At 43.7% G+C, this 25,376-nt stretch overlaps 1 protein-coding gene across 1 annotated transcript in view; it reads right to left on the bottom strand.

Annotated features, from left to right (window-relative positions):
* Positions 1–5,575, bottom strand: part of IREB2 (iron responsive element binding protein 2) — a 40,810-nt gene extending 35,235 nt beyond the window's left edge. The window contains exons 1-2 of the mRNA XM_069071403.1: positions 5,328–5,575; positions 4,216–4,305 (exon numbers count right to left, since the gene is read on the bottom strand). Coding sequence (XP_068927504.1) covers positions 4,216–4,305; positions 5,328–5,346 — 109 coding nt within the window. The 5' untranslated portion in view covers positions 5,347–5,575. The remainder of the gene's footprint in view (positions 1–4,215; positions 4,306–5,327) is intronic.
* Between the last annotated feature and the right edge of the window lie 19,801 nt (positions 5,576–25,376).

Below are 25,376 nucleotides of genomic sequence, written 5' to 3'. Positions count from 1 at the left end.
TTGAAATATTTTCATTGGGAAAGAACCTTATCTAATCCCAATACGCTAATTTAATGCCAAAGCATATTAAATGGACTCATGACGCAATCTTCTTTCATTTCTTAATAAAGTGAATGTTAGAGGCCTGACTGCAATGAATATTAAAATAGCAAACAGATTTCCTTAAACACTTTCTTCAGTTCTCTCTCCTTTCTATCTTTTCTTCTGTTTCCTCCTTCAGTTTTCTGTCTTCCTATCATCCTCAGAGGTATTCTTTTCACCCCTTTCCCAAATTTGCTCCCTTCCATTCCACCCTTGATATCTGGCTCCAGCTTCCAGTCAACTGCCAAGTTAAAGACTCCAGACTCTACTCAGAGAAGCCACAGAGAGAGGCTGAGGCTTTCCCAAGGAAGCCTTTAACATATGTTTGATTTCCAGGCAAGTGTGGCTATCTAGAAGCAATCATGATTTAATTCTACTCCTAGGCTGCCCTTAATTTCTCTTCCCCTTCAGACCTGCACCAAAAAAAAAAAAAAATTCAAAAGCAATAGGCTATGACTGTCAAGGCTGAGTGACAGTTCTTTTGTCACCTCCCCACCTTCCTTAATCTATTACTACAAGAATAATTGCTATCTATGAGGAATTTCAAAGCCCTTGACCATATACATGGTCACTGGGAAGTAGATGTCACAAGTAATATTATCCTACTTTATATGAAAACTGGCTCAAAGAACTTAAATCACTGGCCCATGGCTAGTCAGTACAGTCCTGGAAAGTAAGCACCAACAGCTTGTAAGTCCAGCCCTCTTCACTTCGCCACAGGCTCTCACACTTCTTTTCCACACAACACTGCAAGCCATGAAACAGACCACATCACACATATCATGAATCTGGTTGAAAGGCCATGGAGCAGAAGGCTTAAGTCTGGGCTATAGCCCTGTCAAATGAGAGCTAATGTGTGACCTTAGGCAAGTGAGTCATTTCACCAGTTCTGAAGCGTATCCTCATCTGAAAGGGGGCTCCAGAACAGTATACAGCCGAGGTGCTAAACTCTCAGTCACAAAATTCCCAAGTTCAAGCTAAATTAAAATGCAGTGGGAAATGTTTTAACAAAATAAATATGCAACATAGATAATGCTAACTTATAGTTTTCTAAGTCGGTGGTGTACGGTATCCCTCAATTTAACTTCAGATGGATTTCCTAATTTAGAAAACAGATAAGAGAAATAATTCTCTTTTCTGTGATGGTTTCCCACTTACAGCTTTCACTACAATCAGTAGGTAAGGCAGACAGTGCTAAGGAATGCTAGCCTCCTTTCACATATTCCCAATCTCCCTATCTGCCCCTCATTCCCTCTTCTACCAAGGCCTTTTGCCCCATTTGATCCAGGTTCCTCCAGACCACTCTCTTCTTTCCTCACCTTATCTTCAAACCAAATGTTGTCATTCTCATTCATGTCTCTCTCCTTTTGTTCATACTATAACAGAGTAAGATCTAATAAAATGTGTTCTCTCTTTCCATCCATCTAAGTCCTCCCCAAAGCTTAGCTTTGTACTTGGAAACTTTCTCCTCCACAAACAGGTCTTTTTATCTATCATAAATTCTACTGCAGAAACTGCATGTCTGGGGCGCGAGTAAGAGCACCAGCTCCAGTGTTGAGAAGACCTGGAGATCGAATCCTGGGCTCAGATACTCAGCACCACACCCAGAAATAACTGGCCGTGTAACCTTGAGCAAGTTACTTAACCCCGATTGCTTTAAAAAAAAAAAAAACTGCATGTCTGGTTATAAAGCTAAAATTCTGTACTTTATTCACTATTTACTGCATTTACATTTTACGAGTTTTGCTGATGTCTTGTTCTTGCACCATTCATTTCTGCTTTTACTCTGGCATCTTGGCTCCACCCCTCAACACCATTCATTTCTGGATACAGACTCACCCATCCCGTGCCATACCAAATTCTCTTGTAATTAAGAAAAACAAACAAACAATACACACAATGACAAAATGCAACATTTTGTGACAGAAGTGGTTCCTCCTCTCTTGATTTCTGTGGTTTCTGGGCAAACTAAACTATCACTTCTTTAGGATAGAATCTCACATTTCTTTGCATGCCTTGGTACATTTTTGGGGGGTGGGGGGTGAACTCATTTACTGACCAATGAATTTAATTAACCTCAATTTAGTTTTAACTAGCTTATATTTAGATTAAATCTGTTAAGTTCACATGTGGATACTTGTTCATTGGCAGATACGTGGCATATCCATAGAGTCAAACAAATCCAATACAAATACAAAATCATTTGTTAATATTCAAAAGCTTTTAGGTTACTGCTTTGGATTTTTGCAATAGCTAGTTATTTTGTTAGAGCTGACTTCTTATAAGCAGAAAATATATTTCTGTATTTTAATAGCCTTTTTTCCAAAATATGTTGCCATGTCAGTTGGTTTTCAATGACCTTTAATAATTCTCAGTCATGTGCCAGACTGTAAATAAGCACATTTTTACATAACCACAAAAGATAGTGAACCTTTTAACATACAGAAGAATCAAATGACTAAAATTATAGTCATTTAATTATATATACATTTATAATGTTTTAAAATACCTGTTAGACTAAACATTTTGGTTTAAAAAAATCTTTCACACTGAGTTCAGTTGCTGGTATACAGGGTAATCAAAGATCTTTTGTGTTTCTAGTCAATTAGAATATTTTGAAAGGAAAATGTACATGTTCTCCCACTTTCTGACACAGACTGCTCACAGCAAACCAGAAAAAAAATAATATAATATTCAGATGAAATGTGACTGCTATATAGTCTTTTCATTTTAAATTTGTTAGCATCTTTTTACTAATATAAAGCACTCATCAAGAATATTAACCTGATGCGTAAATGGCTGCAATTAAGAATGTAAGATGTGACATTCTTTGTTTGGTCTGACATTTTACAAATGAATCATATTAAAATGACAACACTGCTCATGGATCACAGATGCAGAGCTGAGAGGAACCTCAGAGATCTTCTGATCCAAATTCCTCCATTTACAGGTGAGGAAACTGAAGCCCAGAAAAGACAGCCCTGTCTGAGCCAGGCCGCTGTGCTCTCTCTCTCTAAATGGGGGATCTTGTAAGGTGCTCAGAATACTTAAATCCTCTCACTGTACCAGGATGATGCAGCACTCCTGAATAAGTCAGAGTCAGGGGATTTAAATCCAATCTAACTTCCAGACAAACCACAGAAACAATTCTGTTAATTTAGCTAATCACAAAGAACAAAGGGGAGAGGCATCCCTCCATGGCCACCTGCCAAAAGGCCCCAAATCAGGCCAGCACCATTCTACTTGTCTCCTCTGGCTCCACACAAAAACCCAGACATGGAAAGCCTCCTGTACACGGATCTTCTGTCTCTTGCTCAGTAAACTACCCAGGTCTCCTGTGACCCAATTAGCTTCACTAAGTTTTGTGACCACAGATAATACCTGTAACCTCTGCCTTGAAAATGCAATTCACTGGTGACTAGGGGGATTAAAGAAAGGTGTGGTAAAATCATTCCAAAACTATGACCCACTGTGGAAAAAGAATTCACAGTATTCAATTAACAACCATGTCTTTACTGTCTATTGTGAGTAAAGGACTGTATTAGGTACTGGGGAAATGACACAAAAATTAGGCAGAATAATCCCCGGCCTGCTCTCAGGAAGCTTAGGCTTCTTATAGGGAGAGAGAACACAAAACACATTAGGTGCATTAGAGGTGTGGGAAATGAGACTTTCACGGAGGAGGAGGTATCGAAGTTGGGCTTTAAAGGACAGGGAGAGGGGGAGGCTAGGTGGCGCTGTGAAGAGAGCTGGTCCTGGGGTCAGGAGGACCTGAGTTCAAGTCCACTTGACACACCGGGTGTGACCTTGGGCAAGTCACTTAACCACAATTGCTTTGCCTTCCTCCCTCCAAAAACAAACACAACAATCAATAAAGAATAGGAAGAAATGGGGGGGTTGTCTGCAGGGTCACCTTCATAGAGAGAGAACCAAAGGAAAACATAAGACACCCGCCACCCCAAACTTCAGAAAATGACAGTACTGGTTCAACAGAACATGGCCCAGAAGCCTTCCCAAATGTTTAAAGAGGGCGGCCTCTCTTTTAGCAGAAACAGTTCTTAGCTTAACTTGGATCTGGAAGGCACCCGCCGGCTGCCTGCTGCCCCTAGCCCCAGCCCCAAGCGGCAGCATTACCGTACTGGGCGCCTCCCAGCCTAGGGACGTTGAAGAACCTGCTCTCGGAGCTCTCGTGCAAGGCTTCAATCAGGTCCTCAAAGGCGCTTCCTGCGGAGGGAAGTAAGAGCGGTGAGGCCTCCTCCCCGCACACCGGGCCCCGCGCCGGCCTTGCCGCATCTCAAGGGAGCCTCCAGGCCCTTCCATCCAGCCCACGAACGTCACGCGTCAAGGGTGACGGGGGCTAATTCAGACAGAGCAGGGCAACCGGGGTTGAGGGACTCGCCCAGGGTCACTCCATTAGCAAGTGCTAAGTGTCTGAGGCCACCTTTGAACTCGGGTCCTGGGCGCGGGGCCACCCAGCCGCCCCACACAGGGGGCCTCTCTGTGGCCCCCGCCCCCCGCGGCCCTGCACACAGTAGGCACTTCATAGACCTTTGTTGCCCCGGACCCTCTGGGGGGGCAGGCCGGGCAGGGGCTCTGGGGCCTGGGGACCTCGGACACGCAGACACCGCGACCATGCACCGGGAGACTCTGGCCCGGCGTCGGGGGCCTCGGACACTCGCCAGCGGCTGCTCTGACTCGGCCCCCGCCTCAGTTTCCCCATCTGTCCACTCGGCCCACGCCCAAGGTCCGAGATAACGGAGGCAAGAGGGGGAACGGGGGCGCCTGTCCAAAGCCGGAGTAAACACTAGGCGCTTCATAAACGCTGAAGCCCACTCGCGTCCGCCGGGGGGCGGGAGGAGCCACAGAGGTTCGGGAGGGGGTAGGGGCACGAAAGGATTGACAGACCGAAGGACGGACAGACCGAGGGCCGGCCGGCGCAGGCCTGCGCGATGGCCGATGTTCCACCCGAGGGCTGGGCCCGCTCCCGGCAGCGGAAGGGACCAGGTGGCAGCGCTCCTTTCCCTGCGCCCCGAGGGAGTCTCGGGCCAGCCGGCCGGGACAGGACGGGGCAGGCCCGGCGCGGCCTGCGGGGCCCCGGCGTCTGGAGGCGGAGGCGGACCCGGCTCGGCTCGCAGGGGGGAGCGTGGCCCGAGCCTGAGGCACGGGAGCGGCTCGAGGCGGGGCCCGTGCCGGCCGGGGAAGGGCCGGAGGACGCGAGGCCGGGGCCGGGACCGGCGCTGACTGACCTGCACTGGGGGCGTCCATCGCCGGCGACCATATTCTCCCTGCGGGGAGGGGAGGGAAGCGGAGCAGCGGGAGGGGGGGATCCCGGAGGGTAGGGGAGAGAGCCGCGCAAACACCGCGAGAACTGCCGCCACGGCCACAGCCACGGCCACGACCCCCTCGCGCTCCCCCCCCCCCCCGCGCCCGGCTCCCGCGAGACCCTCCGGACGTGGGAACAAAGAAAGAGAAGCGAACGGGAGAGAGAAGGAGGAGGGAAAAGCTCGCGAGAGGTACCACTCCTGTAATCTCGCGAGCGTTGGGCGAGACCGAGACCGAGCACGCATGCGCTCCTTCGAGGAAGCATGGCTCTAGGAGCGACCCGTAGCGGAGCCCCGCCCCCGCGGCGCTGAGGCAGTGTCCCGGAAGGGCCGGTGGGATGTCATCCCTTCAGAGGCCACTAGGGGTGCTGCCTCCACCCGAGCCCGGGAAAGTGAGCGCCTGGCCGGGCTTGGATAGCACTGCTTGATTCCTGGGAGTGGTCTGGGCTCAGGCTTCCCCGCCCCTATTACAGCAGGGGAAACGGAGGCCCAGAAAGGCTGGAGAGCGAGGACTCCAGCCCGGCCTCCAGGATCCCTTCGAAGACCGTCAGCCAGCACTTATTAAGCGCCTACTGTGTGCCAGGCCTTGTGCTAAGGACTGGAGTCACAAAAAGAGGCAAAAACCAAACTGCTCCTCCCAGTGTGATGGGGGAGGGCAGGAAGCTCTCGACCACTGCAAACCCATGCATCTTAAGGGGGGGGAGGAGGCGCCGGGAGGGAGGGAGCTCCAGGCAGGGGGCACAGCCCGGACAAAGGCTCGGAGTCGAGATGTGTGGGTTTGTTCCAGGAGGATGGCAGACTGCGCAGTGGGAATCCAGACTGGGAAGGGCTTTGAAGCCCGAGGATCGTCCCTTGGGCCCCGGAGGCAGTGGGGAGCCAGGCCCCCTGGGGCGGGGCTGTGCTTTGGGGCCCTCCCAGGGATGGCAGAGTCGGGGCTGGATGGGAGAAGGGAGGGAGGGAGGGAGGGTCTCTGAATAGAGAGGTGAGAGGAGAAGTCTGGAGCCAGAGAAAACCACCCTCGGGCCTTGGAGGTGCTTCCCCACCACCCTTCCCTAAATCTGAAAGGAGCCCTGCCCCGACACTGTGGGAGGGCCCGGGTGCCCAGAAATGTGCACCGACAAGGAAGTATGTAATCCGTACAAACAGGGGGAGGGGCCTGCCGTGGTCAGCAGCGTCTGCCCCTCACTCTTTAGACAGGGGGTGCCCCGATATGCGGGTGAATCCAGTGACTGGGATTTAAGTGAGGCAGGGCAGCAGTCACCAGCCTCACTGTGACCCCCAGCATCTGGGTCCAGTGGCCAGATATAGATCAGGACCCCTGGAGTGAAGTGGGGGGGCCTTGGCTGTGTCAAGTGAAGGTCATTAACTCTGTATGACTTATTTATCCTAAGGCGAAATAAGAAAGGAGGCAAAAAATGGCCTCTTAAAAGAAATAGATCTGGGTTTCTGACCAACATAGAAACTAGTGTTATTTACATTCATTCTGAGCCAGTTGGAGCCCAAACTGGGACCAAGTAGGGCTTGGCCTGGGAGGGATTGTTGGCCAATCAATTAAAGACGGCCTTAACCCCCAAAATCCAGGAGAATATATTAAAGAATGCTTGTTGGGATGGCTAGGAGGGGCAGTGAATAGAGCGCATGCCCTGGAGTCAGGAGGACCTGAATTCAAATAGGGCCTCAAGACACTTAATACTTACTAGCCATGTGACCTTGGGCAAGTCACTTAACCCCGACTGCCCTGCCTTCCCCCTCCAAAAAACAAAACAAAAAGGATGCCACTAAGGAGGGCTTGGGGTTGTGAGTTGTCATACCTAGGGCTGTTTAAATTGAACTTGTCTTTCAGATTGAAAATCCTGGGGAGGGGAAGAGGACGGGAGGGTACAAAAGTGGGAGGGACAAATTAAGGCAGGGGAGATCTGGCATCCAAGAAAGAAGGAAAGAAATGACTCTGTTTACCCTAAGTCCACAGAGCTTCCCGCCTGAAACTCAAAAACTTTTGGCTGCAGCACTGGATTTGGAGCGGTCCGGAGGTTTGTGATAACTTCAGAAATAATAGCGATAGCTTAATAAGTGTGGGGCACCGTGCTGAGCACTCTTTTGATCCTCACAACAACGCTGAGAGCAGCTGCTATTATTATCCTCATTTTACAGATGAGGGAATAAGTGAAGTGGCTTCTTCAGAGTCACACAGCTAATAAGCATCTGAGGTCGAGATTTGAACTTCGGGCCCCATACCCCATCCACTGAGCCACCTAGCTAAAGGAACAACTCCTCACAAGAGCCCTGCATGGTAGGCACCACCAGCATATGCCCTTTTTACAGATAAGAAAACTGAGGTTCAGAGAGACAAAGTGACATTTTCTCTTACAGCACTTGAGCCTATGAGCTTGCCATAAAATTGAAATGGGTAAGTTTATCCAGTAACATCAGAAGATTGACCACTAGGTGGTGACCTTTTGTGGCTGCAGCTACTAATAAGACCATCTGTTTAGCATGAAGTGTCTGCAGTCTGCACTGCTTTCCATTGGTGGGGATAGATCCTCTTTGGAGAGTTTGGGAAGGATGTGAACATAGAATGATCACAGATGGCACGTGGTGGGTAGAGGGAGTGCATATCATTGAAATCACAGAGCCAAAATGTGGCATTTACTCCATGCAGTGAGGTATTTGTTGTTGTTGTTTTTTTTGTAGTTGAGAGAGTTTGTATTAAAAATGATTTTTATTGATAGGACAGTCAAAATGACACAGGAATTCACTTCTGACTTTTTTTTTTTTTAAGCAATCAGGGTTAAGTAACTTGCTCAAGGTTACACGGCCAGTTATTTCTGGGTGTGGTGCTGAGTATCTGAGCCCGGATTCGATCTCAGGTCATTCCGACACTGGAGCTGGTACTCTTACTCGCTGAGCCACCTGGCTGCCCCTACACTTCTGACTTCCTTAATCTGTCCTCTCTGCTATCATCTCCCTTCCCTCATTCCCTTTCTCTTATTCTTTTCCACTCCTACTTCCTAGTTGTGTAAAATAGACTTATTATATAGAGAGTATATGTCCTTCCCTCTTCGACCAGTTCATTTGACAGTGAGGTTCAAGCATTGCTCACCATCACTCCCATTTTTCCCTCTACTATAAAACCTCTTCCTTGTACTCTTCTTTTATATGAGATCATTTTCCCTCTTCTTTCTCTCCCCTCTCCTCCCAGTACATTCCTTTCTCACCCCTTCATTGTTTTTTGCTTTTTGGAGGGCAATTGGGGTTACGTAACTTGCTAAAGGTCACACGGTTAGTTTGTGTGTGTGTGTGTGTTAAGTGTCTGAGGCCAGATCCGAACTCAGGTCCTCCTGGCTGCAGGGCCAGCGCTCTACTCACTGCACCACCTAGCCACCCCACCCCTTCATTTTTTTAAGATCATCCAAGGGTAATCAACTCTGTCTATGACCTCTGTCTATATAGTCTTTTAATGCCCTGATAACAATAAAATACTTAAGAGTTACATGTATTATCTTCTCATATAGGAGTATAAACAGATTAATTTTATTAAGTCCCTTATTTTTCTTCCATGTTTACCTTTTTATACTTTTCTTAAGTCGTGTGTTTGAATGTCAAATGTTCTATTCAGCTCTGGTCTTTTCATCAGAAATGCTTGAAAACCCTCTATTTCATTAAATATTCATCTTCCCCCTGAAGGATTATGCTCTGTTTTGCTGGGTAGGTGATTTTGGGTATATGAACCTAGTTCTTTTGCCTTCCTGAATATCACATTCCAAGCCCTGAACTTCTTGAACATGGAGGCTGCTAAACCTTGTGTGATCCTGACTGTGACTTCACAATATTTGAATTATTTCTTTCCGGATGCTTGCAATATTTTCTCCTTGACCTGGGAGCTCTGGAATTTGCCTATAATGTTCCTAGGAATTTTCATTATAGGATCTCTTTCAGGTGATCAGTGAATTCTTTCAATTTCTATTTTGCCCTCTGGATTTAAGATATTGAAATACTTTTCCATGATCATTTCTTAAAATATGATGTCTAGATATTTTTTTAACCATGGCTTTAAGGTAGTCCAATAATTCTTAGATTATCTCTGTTCAATTTATTTTCCATGTCAGTTGTTTTCCCAGTGAGATATTTCACATATTCTTCTATTTTTTCAATCTTTTGACTTTGTTTTATTGTTTATTAATGTCTCTTTGGAGTCACTCACTAGCTTCCACTTGCCTAGTTCTGATTTTTTTTTTCAAAATGCTTTGTTAACTTCTGATTTATATCATTCATTTCTGCCAGATTTTGAGTTACAAATTTTCTCCCCATTTTTCCCCTATCCACCGCCCCAGAATAGCAGTCCCACAGGATATACCCTTCTCCAATCTGCTCTCTCCCATATTTTCTCCTATACCCCTTTCAACTTTTCCAGTGGATCTCTATGCCCCAGTGTCTGTATATCTTATTTCCCAATTACATGCAAAATAGTATTAATAATAGTATATATATATATATATATATATATATATGTATTTGAATATTTGATTTTAAAACTTTGAATTACAGATTCATTCCCTTCCTCCCTTGTCACCCACCCTTACTGGGAAGATAATTAGTTCAGTATAGGTTATACATGTGTGGCTAATGCAAAACAGAAACATAGTAGATATATTGTAAAAGGCTGACTATATTTCCCTCCCTCCTATCCCACCTCCCACTTGTTCTGTTCTCTACTTTGATCCCATCCCTTTTCAAAAGTGGGTGCTTCCAACTTCCCTCCCCCCCGCCTGCCCTCCCTTCCATCATCCCCCCTCTCATCCCCTTCCCCCCTACTCTCCTGGAGGGTGAGATACCCTATTTAGTGTGTATTTCATTCCCTCCTCAAGCCAAATTCAATGGAAATAAGGTTGACCCATTCCCTTTTGCCTTCCTATTCTTCCCCTCCATTGTAACCGTTTTCCCTTGCCTCTTCTATATGAGATAGTTTACCCCATTCTGTCTCTCCCCATCTCCTCTCATTATATTCCTCTCTCACCTCTTAATTTCACCTTTTAAGTATCATCCCTTCCTGTTACATTGGTCCTGTGCCCTCTATCTTTGTATACCTGTAAACATAAATACACACATTCACATATGTATTCATATGCCCATATACCCTTATATATAGACATATACATATATACATATATATATATATATTTCTATTCCCTTCAACTACTGAGAAAAGTTTCACAAGTTACAATTATTGTTTTTCCATGTAGGAATGTTAATAGCTCAACTTTGATAAGTTCTTTATGATTTCTTTTCCCTGTTTACCTTCTCATGCTTCTCTTGCTTCTTGTATCTGAATGTCAGATTTTCTATTCAACTCTGGTTTTTTTCAGCAAGAATGCTTGAAAGTCCTCTGTTCCACTGAATGACCATATTTTCCCCTGAAACATGATACTCACTTTTGCTGGGTAGGTGACTCTTGGTTTTAATTCCAGCTCCTTTGACCTCCGGAATATCATATTCCAAGCCCTTTGATCCCTCAGTATAGAAGCTGCCAGATCCTGGGTTATCCTGATTGTGTTTCCACAATATTCAAATTGTTTCTTCCTGGCTGCTTGTAATATTCTCTACTTAATCTGGGAATTCTGGAACCTAGCTATAATATTCCTAGGAGTTTTCTTTTTGGGATCTTTTTCAGGAGATGATTGGTGGATTCTTTGAACCTCTATTTTGCCCTCTGGTTCTAAAACATCAGGGCAGTTTTCTTTGAGAACTTCCTGGAGGATGATTTCTAGGTTCTTACTTTGATCATGGCTTTCAGGTAGTCCAATAATTTTTAAATTATCTCTCCTGGATCTATTTTCCAGGTCAGTGGTTTTTCCCATGAGATATTTCACATTGCCTTCTATTCTTTCATTTGTTTGGATCTGTTTAACAGCATCCTGATTTCTCATAAAGTCATTAGGTTCCATTTGCTCCAATCTAATTCTGAAGCAATGATTTTCCTCATTGAGCTTTTGAGATTCTTTTTCCATCTGGCAAATTCATCTTCTCCTCATTGCCTTTTTGAGCCTCTTTTGCCATTTGAGTTAGTCTATTTTTTAAGGTGTGATTTTCCTCTGGCTGTTGACTCTCATTTCATAATTTTCTTGCGTTCTCATTTCTCTTCCCAATTTTTCCTCCATTTCTCTTATCTGCTTCTTAAGGTCCTCTATGGCCTGTAACCCACTCTTATTTTCTTTTGAAGCTTTTGGTGTAGGAATTCTGACCACTGTCTTCCTCCTGTTCCTTGCTTTGCTCCTTTTTGTCCCCAAAATAGGTGTCTAATGTTTGAATCTTCTGTCTGCTTTGTTTCCTTTGCCTGGTCATGTCACCCCTCAGTCACTTGACCCCTGGGCTTTTTGCCACAGTAGGACTCTGCCACCAGACAGGGGAGCTTTCGTCCCAAATGCTGGGGTTTTCTCAGCTGCTGGAGGTATTAGATGGATGCCCTCACTGAGGTCTCCACACACTCTGTCAAGTTGGACACACACCCCAGGACCTCCACCCTAGATTGCAATCCAGATCCAAGCAGGTAAAAGCAAGAGCGATTACCCCTCAGACTGGTGCTTGGTCCCCCTACACTCTGCAGGCCAGGAGCTGAAGCTGCCATGTGGCACTGGCTGGCTGTGGCGTCTCAGCAGCTTCTTACCCCAGGGGCAAAAGCCACACACTCCCACTTACTGGGTCCCAAAGTCCAGACTGCACTGACCTCTCACTTTGTCCTTAGCGTCTATGTGTTGATAAATCTGGAAATGGCCACAGCTGCTGCTGATCTGGAGTCCCTCCAGCCAGTGGCTGGTCAGGCCTGCCCTGGGGCTAAAGTCTTGGTGTGGGGCTGGGCTCCGCTCCCAGAGCACTGTGCTGGCCAATTACTGCCGGCCTGCTGGACTGTCCTCAGCGGAAGGTTAGTTTCTCTGTGTCATTTTGTGGGTTCTGCAGCTCCAACGTTTGTTTAGAGTCCCCTTTTTACATGGATTGGGGAAGGTGGAAGCCAGAGCAGCGGGGAGGTCCTGCTTCTACTCCACCATCTTAACTCCCACCTAGTTCTGATTTTTAAGGAATTTGTCCAATTGGCCAATTCTACTTTTTTAAGTAGTTCTTTTCTTCAGTCAATTTTTGTACCTCCTTTACCATTTGGCCAATTCTGTTTTTAAGGTGTTATTTTCCTAAGTATTTTTGTACCTCTTTTTACCAAGCTATTAATTCTCCTTTCATAATTTTCTTACATCACTCTCATTTCTTTTCCCAATTTTTCTTCTACCACTTTTTATCTTTTTCTTTAGTTCTTCTGGGAATTCTTTTTGGGCTTATGTCCAGTTTGCATTTTTCTTTGATGCTTTGCTTGTAGCTCTTTACACAGTGTTGACTTCTGAGTTTGTGTCTTTATCTTCCCTCTCACCATAGTAGCTTTTTATGATCAGCTTTTTGTTGTTGTTTGCTCATTTTCCCAGTCTGTTTCTTGACTTCAAACTTTGTTAAAGTTGGGATCTTCTTCCCTAGGGGTGGGGAGGCACTGTCCCGAGCTTCAGGCTTTTTTTGTGCTGCTGTTTCAGAGTTAGTCTTTAAGTTTTTGGTGGTTCCAGGGGGCATGATGTGAAGAGAGATGTAGTCACTGCTGTCCTGGTCAGCACTCTGGTCTTTACCCATGAAGGGCCCCTGCTCCCTTGCAGTCAGAAGCACTGGTGCTTCTCTTGATCCTGGAACTGTGACCAGGTCCTCTATTCTTGGTCCTGGTACTGTGACCAGGACCCCCTGCTTGCTTGTGACCAACTGCAAGTACTTCTCCCTGGAACTGAGACCGGAATTGCGTATGGACAATAGAGTTCCAATTAGTGCCAGCAAAGGGTCCCCTGTAATCTCTGGCCAGTTGTCCAACCCTCTTACTGTGTCTGGACTGGAAGCTCCTGAAGCTGCTGCTGCAGCCGCTATCATAGATGTGCACTCCAAGCCAGCCCCAACCACAGTGTCACAGCCTCTCCTACCAACCTAAGTTGTCTTAGGCTGGAAAAATGTCTGACTCTGACCTTTTGTTGACTGCTGTTCCAAAATCTTATTTGAGTCGTTATTTTAAAGGTATATGGAGGGGAATGTTGGGAGAGTTCAGCTGGATGGCTGCCTCTACTGCACCATAGCGGTTCTGCCCCCAGCAGTTCAATAGTTCATACCCAGAGAAGGCAGACAGAGCGAGGAGGAATATCACAGCATGGGACACTGAACACTCAGGGAACAATACTAAGAGGTCTAGACTGGGGGTTAGATTAAAAAACATGTAAGGAGCAAAAATGTTGTTCCCTAAGGAGTCTCCCTATAGAATTATGAAGACCAAACTTGTTCAGAGAAAGCTTCATTTCAGTAAGCATTTATTAGGCACTTACTGTATGACAAGTGCTGTGCTAAACTCAGTTTGTATTAGTAGAATGCAAGGCTAACATGGCATACTCTTTGACTCAGAGATTCTGCTGCTACTCTTATACCCCCAGGAGGACTGATTAAAAAAAAAAGTCCTCATATATACACCAAAATAACAGTGCTTTTTGTGATGACAAAGAGTTGACATGACATACTATGGAAGCATAGTATGTGTCCTATCTATTGGGGAATGGCTGAAAAAAAATGGTGGTCCATGAATGTGTGCAATGGAATATTACTGTCCTGTAAGAAATTATGACTACAGAGAAGCATGGAAAGATTGCATTAACTGATTCAGAGGGAAGCAAACAGAGCCAGGAGATTAATATACACAAGGACTACAATAATATAAATAGAACAACCATAAAAAAATAAAAAATGAAAGTGGTAAAATTACAAAGAACAAGCATGGATCTGAAAAAGAGATGAGAGAAATTCCCCCTCCCCACCCCTTTGCCAAGACGAATTGTACATGAGTGCAGTACATTAAACATTTTCAGACTTTTCAATGTATTGATACATTGCTGGGGGAGGGGGGACTTCCTCTTTGTCCTTTTTTTCTTCTGTCTTTAAAATTAGTTGTTATAAGGGAGGACTCTCAGGTGAGAGAGGGAGAGGGATGCCAAGGGGAAATTTTGTGAGGTTAAAGAAAAAGGGACATTTTTAAGAAAAAAGGATGCAAGGATAAGTGAAGATCGATACAATATTAGCTTTTTCATATGTTGTTTGCCATGGCAGCCTCTATGTGGCAGCAAAACATGGCACTGTTCCTTCAGGAAATGCAAACATTACACATGAGAAATGTGAACCAAATACAGGCACTGAGTATCAGTGGTTAATAGTACATTGATAATGACATTAGAAACAATGGCCCAGATTTAACTATGCAGATACACGACGTATAATTATAAAATGGTGAGACTGGTTTCTTAATGAACATACCAGGATCAATACATTCAAATTCATAATGTCCTTCGTAATTCAGCTTTTTCAATCCAGCTACTTCTAAGCTTTTTTGCTTCCTCAGACCTCAGGGAGTACTCTTCAATGCACCCATGTATTATTTTGTATGGTAGTCGTTTCTCATATTTCCTTACTATACTGTGAACTCTTTTGAGCAGGATTACTATACCTAAACTTGGTATCTTCCCCAAGCACCATGTTTTGCTTGCAGCAGGAGCTTTATAAACATTTGTTGACTTGAAATCTGAAGCTCTGTTTTGGTCATTGTGTCCAGGGCCTATAGCACATTCTGTTGAAAATTTGCAGTGATTGGCAGTCATCCTCAGAAGGTGGAATTGATTTCTGGAAGAAACGAAAAGTTGCTCAGAGCCAAGTTTGAGGAAGCACATGGGGGATCAATCGGGGTATATTGTTTCAGGTTAAGTGTGGCATGACCACAGTAATAGGCTAGGTTGTTGGGTAGCCACTCGCGTACCAGCTCTCAACGAAGCTCAAAACAAATGTTCTGAGCAGTGGTGATGCCAGCGGAATAAGTGCCTGGCCTCTCAAAGAGGACAGCTGTTAAGGATGTCACTCATGTAGATGCCCAAGTTCTGCTACATCTGCTAAGAAATCCCATTGCTTCATAGTCATCCTTCATGTGCATAAGAAAACCTCCATGTTTCTCCTCTCTTCTGGTTGCTTCTGCTCTCTCGGAAGACCTTTCATTTTTTCAAGTTTCCTTTAGCTTCTCTTCAGATATATATATATATATATGTGTGTGTGTGTGTGTGTGTGTGTGTGTGTGTATTTTTTTCACATATATATGTATATTCTTGTGTGACCCTGGGCAAGTCACTTCACCCTGTTTGCCTCAGCTTCCTCATCTATAGAAAGAACTGGACAAGAAAATGGCAAACCACTCTGGTATCTTTGCCAAGAAAACCCCAAATGAGATCACTAAGAGTCAGACACAACTGAACAGATATTCACATACATATATTATACACACACAGAAATGCACACATTCACTTCAGTAATTTTTTACATATGCACATCTCTGTACATATAGATGTGTGTACATATTATTCTTTGGAATGTATACACTTTATTTCCCCCTGTTATTCACATGGGGAAGGGGCATTTAAGTGGGGAGGAGGGAGGTAGCAGACATCTCAGTGCTGGCTAAACACAGGAGTCACAGCTTGTGAGTTGGAAAGAACTTTGGGCTTGGAATCCAGAGACCTGAATTTGAATACCAGCTCTGACACTTTGAGCTGTGTTTGGAGCTAAATCTCTTAACTCTCAAAGGCTCAAAAGATCTATATCTTCAAGTTCCCTTAGAGAACAACTAGTCCAATCACCTCATCTTACAGAGATGTGGAAACTGAGGCCCATAGAGGTTAAGGTACTTGGCAAGTGTCATCTTAATAGGCAGTGACAGTGTAGGGACTCGAGCCAGCCCAGAAACATTCATTCCAGTCCACCACACTCTATCCTTGGCATGAAGGAGAAGTAATACCATATTGAAAGATCTCATTGATCCTGAGGGAAAGCAAATGCTAGTTTGTTCACAGCTGAATACTTCTGGCATTAGAGTTCAGGCCAAAATACTGTATCCTAGGAACAACTTAAATCCCATAAATGCTCTCTAACATAGTTCACTTTGGTACTTCCTGCTGGGCTACAAGACTGATGTTTAACTAATAGATGCAGATGTTATAGAAAGGACTAAACTTTTCCAGAAACTGTCACCTTGGATCAGGTTTACTCTGAGGCATCTCTGCTGGAGAAGTTTTTGACTATGAATGGGACAGAAAGATGCCCAGAGGTCTTCTTAGCAACTTGAGAGCAAAGTTTCTTAGTCAGCTCCAAACAAATAGCTGAACTCTTAGTAGGATGCTGGCAGGCTCTTGTCTGTGTTCTGCCAGGAAATACCCCCTTCTGATGTACCAGCTGAGGCTCCCCATTCGATCCTGGGCTCTAAAAGCTGCAAGGAAACTCCAAGGTTGTGTAGTGCAAGGAGCCCTCCGTGCAGCTTTCCTAATGACCCCCTCCTGAAGAGTGGCCACAGTAGGGAGCTCCTTGTCCTCTGAGGCCTCCAGTTCTGCTGTGGATGTGCTGCCGCTGTTGGAAAGTTCTTCCTCCAATCATGGCAATCGCAAGGTCATCTGTTTAGAGCAGCAAGGAACCTAAGAAACCATCTAGTCCAGCCCTGTCATCTTTGTTGTTGTTGGTTATGAGAAAAGTGGAGACTCAGAGAGACAAGTGACCATCAGGCACCAGGCATTTATTAAGTACCTGCTAAAGGCCCTTTGAATACCAAGACAAACTTTGTGGATATTAGAGCAGCAACAGAGACCATAAGGATCATCTGAGGCAGGTCTACACAACATTCGACCCATGGACTGCTTACCACCTGCTTGTGGCCCTCAAAAGGATTTTGGGCAGCCCACAAAAAGTGGAGAGAATATAAAACAGGCCTGCACAACATCCTGCCAAAGCAGCCCTCGGGCCCTGTGTTGTGCAGGCCTGGTCTAAGAAGAACGTGCAGGCTTTGCCATCTGCCTTGTTCCTGAAGATTAGAGGCCTCTGAGCCTTATCTGGGTGCTATCCCATCTGCTGCTATGCCCTCCAGACCTCTGGGCACTGTCCTCTGATCTGCTGGTGCACCCTGAGGGTCTCTGGGCCCTGCCCCTACACCCTTAGGTCTTCTGGGCCTTTGCATCTTCATTTAAAGATACACTGGATGTGTTTCTGAACTTGCATGTATTATCTTCCCCACGAGAGGGTGAGCGCCTTAACAGAGATTGTTTCATTCTTTTTCTCTTTGTAGTCTCAGCACATGGCACGCTCTTAATAAATGAGTGTTCGTTCATTCATTTTTGTAGTCCAACAGCTTAATTTTACAAATAGGAATACTGAAGACCAGAGCGGCTGAGGGATTTGTTCAGGATTATGAGGCTTGCCCAAATGAAAGAGTTAACCTGAAATCCAGACTTCCTGACTTTTTCTACTGTACCCCAGTGTTGCTCTTGTTCAGGTGTTTCCCTTGTGTCTGACTCTTTGTGACCCCATTTGGGGTTTTCTTGGCGAAGATACTGAAGTCATTTGCCATTTTCTTCTCTGGCTCATTTTATAGATAGGAAACTGAGGCAAACGGGGTTAAGTGACTTGCCCAGGGTCACACAGCTAGTAAGCGTACCTGCCATTTATATAGCCCTTTGTAGTTACAAAATGTGCTCAAAAGGGAATATCTCATTTGATCCTCAAACATCCCTCCCAGAAAGCTAGGTAGGAAAGGGATTATTATGTACCACTTTACATATGGGGAAACTAGAGGCTCAAGAGAGATTGGATATGCTTAATGGTACTCTGTGTTATGGTGGGAAGAAACCAAGTTTCACCCAGACAAATGATTAATTTAGCCAAGCATGTGGTTGTAAAAACAAATCACGTCCAAGGTTCTTGGTAGCTAGGGACCTAGAATCTCAGTTCCTACACAGCTAATATACAATTTGGAGGGGGTAAGAAACAGGAAAAGCAGGATTACAGGGATTGAGACACCTGATTTCTTTCTAGTGGAAGGGACTGGGAAACTCTGAGGTAAGAGGGAGAGGAGTAGTCTTATGACATTCCTTAAGCTGAGTGACCTTTGGGAGAGGAAGCAATCTTGGGGCTTCTTCAAAATCAGGTGATTTACAAGGAGCTGAGACTTAGCTCCACAAAATGGTGGATAAAAACAAAATGGAATCACTAATGTTATTTTTAATGTAACATTCCCTGCTTAGATTGTAGGGTTCTCAACTTCCAGATCTCTTATTTAATCCATTTATCTATTAGAGATTTCTGGACAGAATGATAGTCATCATTCTATCATCAGAAGGTGAGGTGGAAGACACAAAGTACAGTCAGAGTCATATTCTCAGAAATTCCTTAAGGAGAAATACACACAGAAAAGATAAAAGACTGGTGCAGAATCTATTATGCTTTAGCTGAAGTTAAAAAAAAAAAAAGCAGAGGTAGCAATCCTGATCTCATACAAAGTAAAAATAGATTTATCTAAAAGAGAAGGAAGGAAACTACATCTTGCTAAAAGGTACCATAGACAATGAAGTAATATCAATACTGAACATATATGCACCGAGTAGTATAGTATACAAATTCTTAGAGAAGTTGTGAGTTATGGGAAGAAATAGACAACAAAACTAGTTGGGAGGGGGAGGAACCTCAACCATCATCCTCTCAGAACTAGATAAATCTAACCACAAAGTAAACAAGAAAGAATTTAAGGAGGTGAATAGAATTTTAGAGAAGTTAGATATGACAGCCCTCTGGAGAAAACTGAAAGGGGATAGAAAGGAATATACCTTTTTCTCAGTGGTACATGGCACCTACACAAAAATTGACCATGTATTTGGGTATTAAAACCTCACAATCAAATGCAGAAAGGCAGAAACATTAAATATGTCTTTTTCAGATCATGATGCTCTCTAGTGTTTTTAATGGGAAGGGGTGCTATATTTTGTCAAAAGCTCTTTCTGAATTTATTGAGAAAATCATATAATTTTGGTTAGTTTTATTATTGATATGGTCAATTATACTGATAGTTTTCCTAATATTGAACCAATCTTACATTCCTGATATAAATCTCAACTCATCACAGTGTATGCTCATGATAAATTGCTGTGATCTCTTTGCTAATATTTTATTTTAAAATTTTGCTTCAATATTCATTAGGGAAGTTAATCTGTAATTTTCTTTCTCTGTTTTGGTTTAGGTTATCACCACCATATTTGTGTCATAAAAGGAATTTGGTAAGACTCCTTCTTCACCTGTTTTTCCAAATAGTATATATAGTATTAGAACTGATTGGTCTTTAAATGTTTGATGGAATTTACTTGTAAATCCATCTGGCCCAGGAGATTTTTTCTTAGGGAGTTCATTGATAGCTTATTCAAATTCTTTTTCCAAAATAGGGTTAAGTATTTTATTTCCTCTTCTCTTAATCTGGGCAATTTGTATTTTTGTAAATATTCATCCATTTCACTTAAATTATCAGAGTTATTGCCACACATTTGGGCAAAGGACAAAGGAGGCCCTCCCTTGTTAAATGGATTCAATAGGTAAATTAAGTCAAGCTACAGATCAGACTACCTAGAGGGCTCACCATGGATGAATTTGAGAAGGGAGATTTATGTCACCAAGGTAACCAAGAAAACTCAGCGAATACCATGAAACAAAAAGCCTGGGCAATACAATAACAATCATCAATATTAAGTAATATCAATCTCCATGTAAACTTGTAACCATTCCCAATGTCCGTCTAATCAGCACATTTTCATATTGAGTCCCAGATGACCCATGGGGTGGTCTGGTCCCTGGAGGCTTGTCTTCTTGGACATTCTAGAATTAAGTCTCTTTCTCAGGATACCTCTGAAGGCAGTTTATCCTTGTAGATCTGCTCTTCTGGCTCTAAGTCACTTGCACAGATTCTTGGATAATTCTGCCAATATCTGCCAGGTATAAATGTGGTTCCAATAACTAATTCACGTGGTGAAAATCAGTTAATATTTTATGGTTCTAACCCTATTAACAACAGAGCTGTAAGAAGAACATCAAATTAGAGACCCACACTTCACCTGAAACATCAGAGAATTTCAGTTTTTACATACCACTTGCTGTTTCTATCTTTACCTAAACCCTGCCATTAGCAGGCTGAAAGAGGGTTTACCCAGTCCTACTCGTTGAATGGGCATTGCCTCAGGCAAAATGAGACCTGGGAAGGACCTTGATTTAGAAAGGCTGAGGTCATCCACAGCATCCTGGGCCATCCCCAGTCATCTAGACTTTGTCTTGCGGTCAGGCTTTGATGACTCTGGAGGAGAGAGCAAGGCTGATAACTTTTCACAGCTCTGTCTCGTTTAAGTCAAATTCACCAGAAAGTCAAGACATCCCCCTCTTGATACCATTGGTGCCCTTTGGAATGAAGGATGAATAACAACAGCAGCATCATAATCTAACAGCATCCAGACAAAAGAGACTGCTACTTTTTCTTTTTTTTTCTTGTTTTATTTCTTTTTTATTTTTTTTAAGCAATCAGGGTTAAGTAACTTGCTCAAGGTTACATGGCCAGTTATTTCTGGGTGGCTGCTAAGTGTCTGAGCCCAGGATTCGAGACTGCTACTTTTTCTAACCGCATTTCTGATGCAGTGGTTTCCCAGGTCCCACAGTATACATTTTTTTTAGAAATGCAATAATAACATACATGATGTCATGAATTTAAAACATGAAACAAAACATAGGACTAGTCAGGTAGCATCAGTTCTGTCAAATGCATTTCCAAAACAACTTACATAGAAAATCACTCATTTGATCACTTTGGGCATAGCAGAACGATTGTATTCAAGACCAATATAGAGTGCTTACATTTACTAACATTTCTGTAGAGCTTGCCCTTCTCAGTCTTGTCATCTTCACAACAGCCCTGGGAGGGTGTCATTGTTATTCTCCCCTTTACAGAGTAGGAAACTGAGGAAAAGAAGTGAAGTAACTTACTTAAGATTGCACAACCGATAAATTCTTGAGACTGGATTTTAATTTGGGTTTGCTTATTCATGCATTTTCTGCATATTGCTTTTAATGCCAAATAGCAAATGTGATTTGTATTAAGCTCTGATTTACTGCAATTATCCTAATAGAGGAGAATGTATCTCACTGTAAATGAGACCCCTTTACCATTTAGTTTCGGACCAAAATATCAACAAAATCAAATCTGGCTTTATAATCACTAATGGCAGCATTTAAAGCCTTGGTTTTCCCAAGGGGCATTATCTGGCAGAGCGTCACATTTCAAGGCCCACTGTTTTCAGTTAGCTCATGTTAAAAAAAAATTTATGGTGGCACTCTTAGCTCCCCATAACTTTTTAAAATCACCCAAAGGGCCAAATCAATTCCTTTTATTTTCTCAACCAAATCCCACTCAGATACCTTAAAAGGGTGAATAAAGGACACACATTTCTCTTACCCTGAGGCTTTTCAGTTGTAACCCAGGAAAAACTACTTTTTTTTTAATGCCTTTTTTTTTTAAGAGGGCCTTTAGTATAACTAGTTGTTGTTCAGTCTTGACCCCATATAGGATTTTCTTGGCAAAGATACTGAAGTGGATTTTCAGTTTCTTCTCTAGTAGATTAAGGCAGATAGAAGTTAAGTGACTTACCCAAGGTCACACAGCTAGTGAGCATCTAAGGCTGAATTTAAACTTGGGTTTTTCTCTCTTCCTTTTATATCTCTCCACTGATCATTCCAACTTTGAAACTAACCTTTCATTTTATACTCATTGCTTTTTTTACCTTCACTACTTAAGTCCATCTTATCCTCTCAATCACATTCTAACTTAATATTCCTCTGAATCTCTATTGTACAGATTTCCCTATACAATGTCAGTTTAACTGCTACACTTTTACAGAGTTTAAAGCAAATTCTATAGAGTGGTGTCTCAAATCTCTCAAAGATATTCCAGCATTTATGTTTTTCAGTTGTTTCAATCACATTCAATTCTCTATGATCCCATTTGGAGTCTTCTTGGCAAAGATACTGGAGTGGTCTGCCATTTCTTTTTGCAGTTCTTTTTATAGGTGAGGAAACTGAGGCAAACAGGGTTAAATGACTTGCCCAGGGTCACATGGCTCGTAAGTGTCTGAGACCAGATTTGAATTCAGGAAGCTGAGTCTTCCTGACTCTGGGCCTAGCACTCTACCCAATGTGGCAGAGAATTGTTGTTCAACAACAAAATTCAGCATTTATAAAACCATTCAAACCACCATTTGGAAATTTACAGCAAAGAACTTACTTTTCAAGCACAAATTTAATTTCTAATTAGTTTACAATGCCATAAATTCCTCTATGAACTTTCCTCTTCTGAATTTTCCCTTTCTTGTCAGCCTCCTTTACTTTTCCCTATACTTAAGTAAATAAGAACTTCCCTAAGCTGGTGTCTATTGTCATACTAGAACTGACCTCCATGGTACCCTCATGTGGATATAGTTCAGGAGAACGTGGAGGAGCTTTGGCAGAAATAGTGCCCTATAGTGTCCCTTCGCTTGAAGCTTCATTTGTCACATAGAGACACTAGACGTCTCAGTTCCTTTGTTGGTCACCATAATGGTTAAGGTGGGAATACAGAAAATAAGTTTCATCCAGACAAACAATTTATTTAGCAACGCATGTGATTGCAGAAACAAATCAGCTCCAAGGCTCTTGGTAGACAAGGCCCCAACCTTGGTTTCTACACAGTTTGTATACAGTTTGGAGGGAGGAAAAAAAGGAAAAACAGGAGCACAGGGATTGAGACATCAGGTTCTTACTAGTGGAGGTGATTGGGAGACACTGAGGTAAGAGGGGAGAGGGCGTCTTTTTTTTTTTTTAAGCGATCAGAGTTAAGTAACTTGCTCAAGGATACACGGCCAGTCATTTCTGGGTGTGGTGCCGAGTATCTGAGCCCTGATTCGATCCCCCAGGTCATCCCGACACTGGAGCCGGTGCTCTTACTTGCTGAGCCACCTGGCTGCCCCTAAGCAATTGGGGTTGAGTAACTTGCTCAAGGTTACACAGCCAGGTGTTTCTGGGTGGGTGCTAAGTGTCTGAGCCCAGGATTCGATCTCCAGGTCTTTTCAACACTGGAGCTGGTGCTCTTACTCGCTGTGCTACCTGGCCGCCTGGAGAGGGGTAGTCTTGTGACACTCCTTAAGCTGAGTGACCTTTGGGAGGGGGAGTAATCTCGTGACTTCTCTAAAATCAGGTGACTTGCAAGCAGCTGAAACTCAGCTACACAAAATGGTGGATAAAAGCACAGGGGTGTCACTAATGCCATTTTTAATGTAACAACTGCTACTCAGTTTGAGAGATGTGACTCCCTACTAACCCCCAACAAGTTCTTTTGACTCCAAGTCAATTCAATTCAATAATCATTTAGTTAGTCCCTACTGCATTGGCCACTGGAGACACAAAGTTGGAGACCACAACAGACCCTGCCCACAATGGGCCTATTCTGGGGAGGGGGGGGTGGAGGAAATGTGATCTGTGGGTGAATAAATGTGCTGCAGGGTGGCACTCTTTCCATTATGCCCCACTGTCTAATGAAGCATGCCCATGAGTGAGCAGCCTTTCTTCAGAACTGGTGCCCAGCAGTATTTAAAACTTCTGCCATCAGATTGAAAGCTCCTGGGAACAGCGGAGTACAAAAGGACAGCTGTCTATGGACTGTGATCAAATAGAAGAGTGGGAGCTCATTTATCATCTCACAGGGAGGGAGTCGAGAATATGTGAAGAGTGTTTTAGCAAAAGCTAAAACTCAGCCGTGTTTAATAATACAGCTATTCTCCTATCCCCAGGCTACCCAGAGCCTATGGAAACCAATTAACTCAAAACTTATGAGACACATTGTGCCCAGTTGGGCACCAGAGGGAATCTAGATATAGTGTGTATTTTTTTTAAAGGATCTTTGGTTAGAATCTTCCCTGAAAGACTTTGTACTTATAGGACATGGAGTTGTTTTTTTTCCTCCCAGTAATCTCAAAGCACCTTCCCACCACCTATCTCATTAATCAAAATAGTACCTTGGTGATAGAGGCACGTGACCAATCTTATTATTGTGGTCCTCCATGCCTGCCCCTACAGGGGCACTGAGAAGTACTATGGCTTTTCCAAGATTCTGGTCATTAGAAACCTATGTAGCAGCTATTCACAGAATATGAAATATTATTGTAAATGGTTGTAAAAATCTCAACTCGTTTACTGAATGCTTTGTTTCTTCCACAAAGAAGATGAGTCAAAGTATGAACTGGAGGCTTTAACCTGGAGACTAGGGAATTTGGGGGAGGGGGAGGAATATCCTGGTTTGGGGCAGTGGGCATTAAGAGGATTTGATGGTAGTCTTCAGAGTTGTCTCAAGGAAGAAAGATTAAATTTGCTCTGCTTGACCCCAGAAGGGAGAGTTAACTAGGAATAGTGAGTAACGAGATTTAATAAAAACTGCTGAGCAAGGAGGGCTATCCACTACGGTAATAAGTTGCTTTGGGAGGCAGTGAATTCCTCCTCATTGGAAATCTTTAAGCAAAAGCAGGATGCCCACTTGTTGGGAAGTCTTGTTCAGATGTGGGCTGGACAGGATAACCTCTGAAGTCTATCTGCCTCTGGAATTTTGTGAGGGAAAGAAAGAATAAGAATGCTCATTTTGATGACACATGACTTTCCAAATAATTTGTTCATGGATTAACAGTCACAAGCGCCAGAATTTGTTCATGAACATTTACTGAGTGCCCATTATGTGGTCAGTGCTGGATGCTGTGGTGGATGTAAAGAAGCAGAAGACGTGTTCCCTGTCCTCCAGAGTGCACGGCAAAGACATGAACACCAAAAGCTACCATACAAAGCAAGACTGTGGGAGAGCTGCTTTGTAAGTGGCACAAACAAGTGGCACAGGTTCTGGGAGCGGGGAGGGATCATTCTATGTTGGGGTCATTGGAGAAGTCTTCCTGAAAGAGATGGTACTGAAGGTAAGTCCTGAAGGACGGGAGGATCTGAAAGGTAGAGATGAAGATAGAGGACACC

This window comes from Petaurus breviceps, unplaced genomic scaffold, assembly GCF_028583685.1.
Source record: "Petaurus breviceps papuanus isolate PSGF00001 unplaced genomic scaffold, PetGlider_PUasm1.0 90825, whole genome shotgun sequence".
NCBI lineage: Eukaryota > Metazoa > Chordata > Mammalia > Diprotodontia > Petauridae > Petaurus > Petaurus breviceps.
Note: the sequence above shows the minus strand (reverse complement) of the source record. Positions and strands in the feature narration are given on the sequence as shown.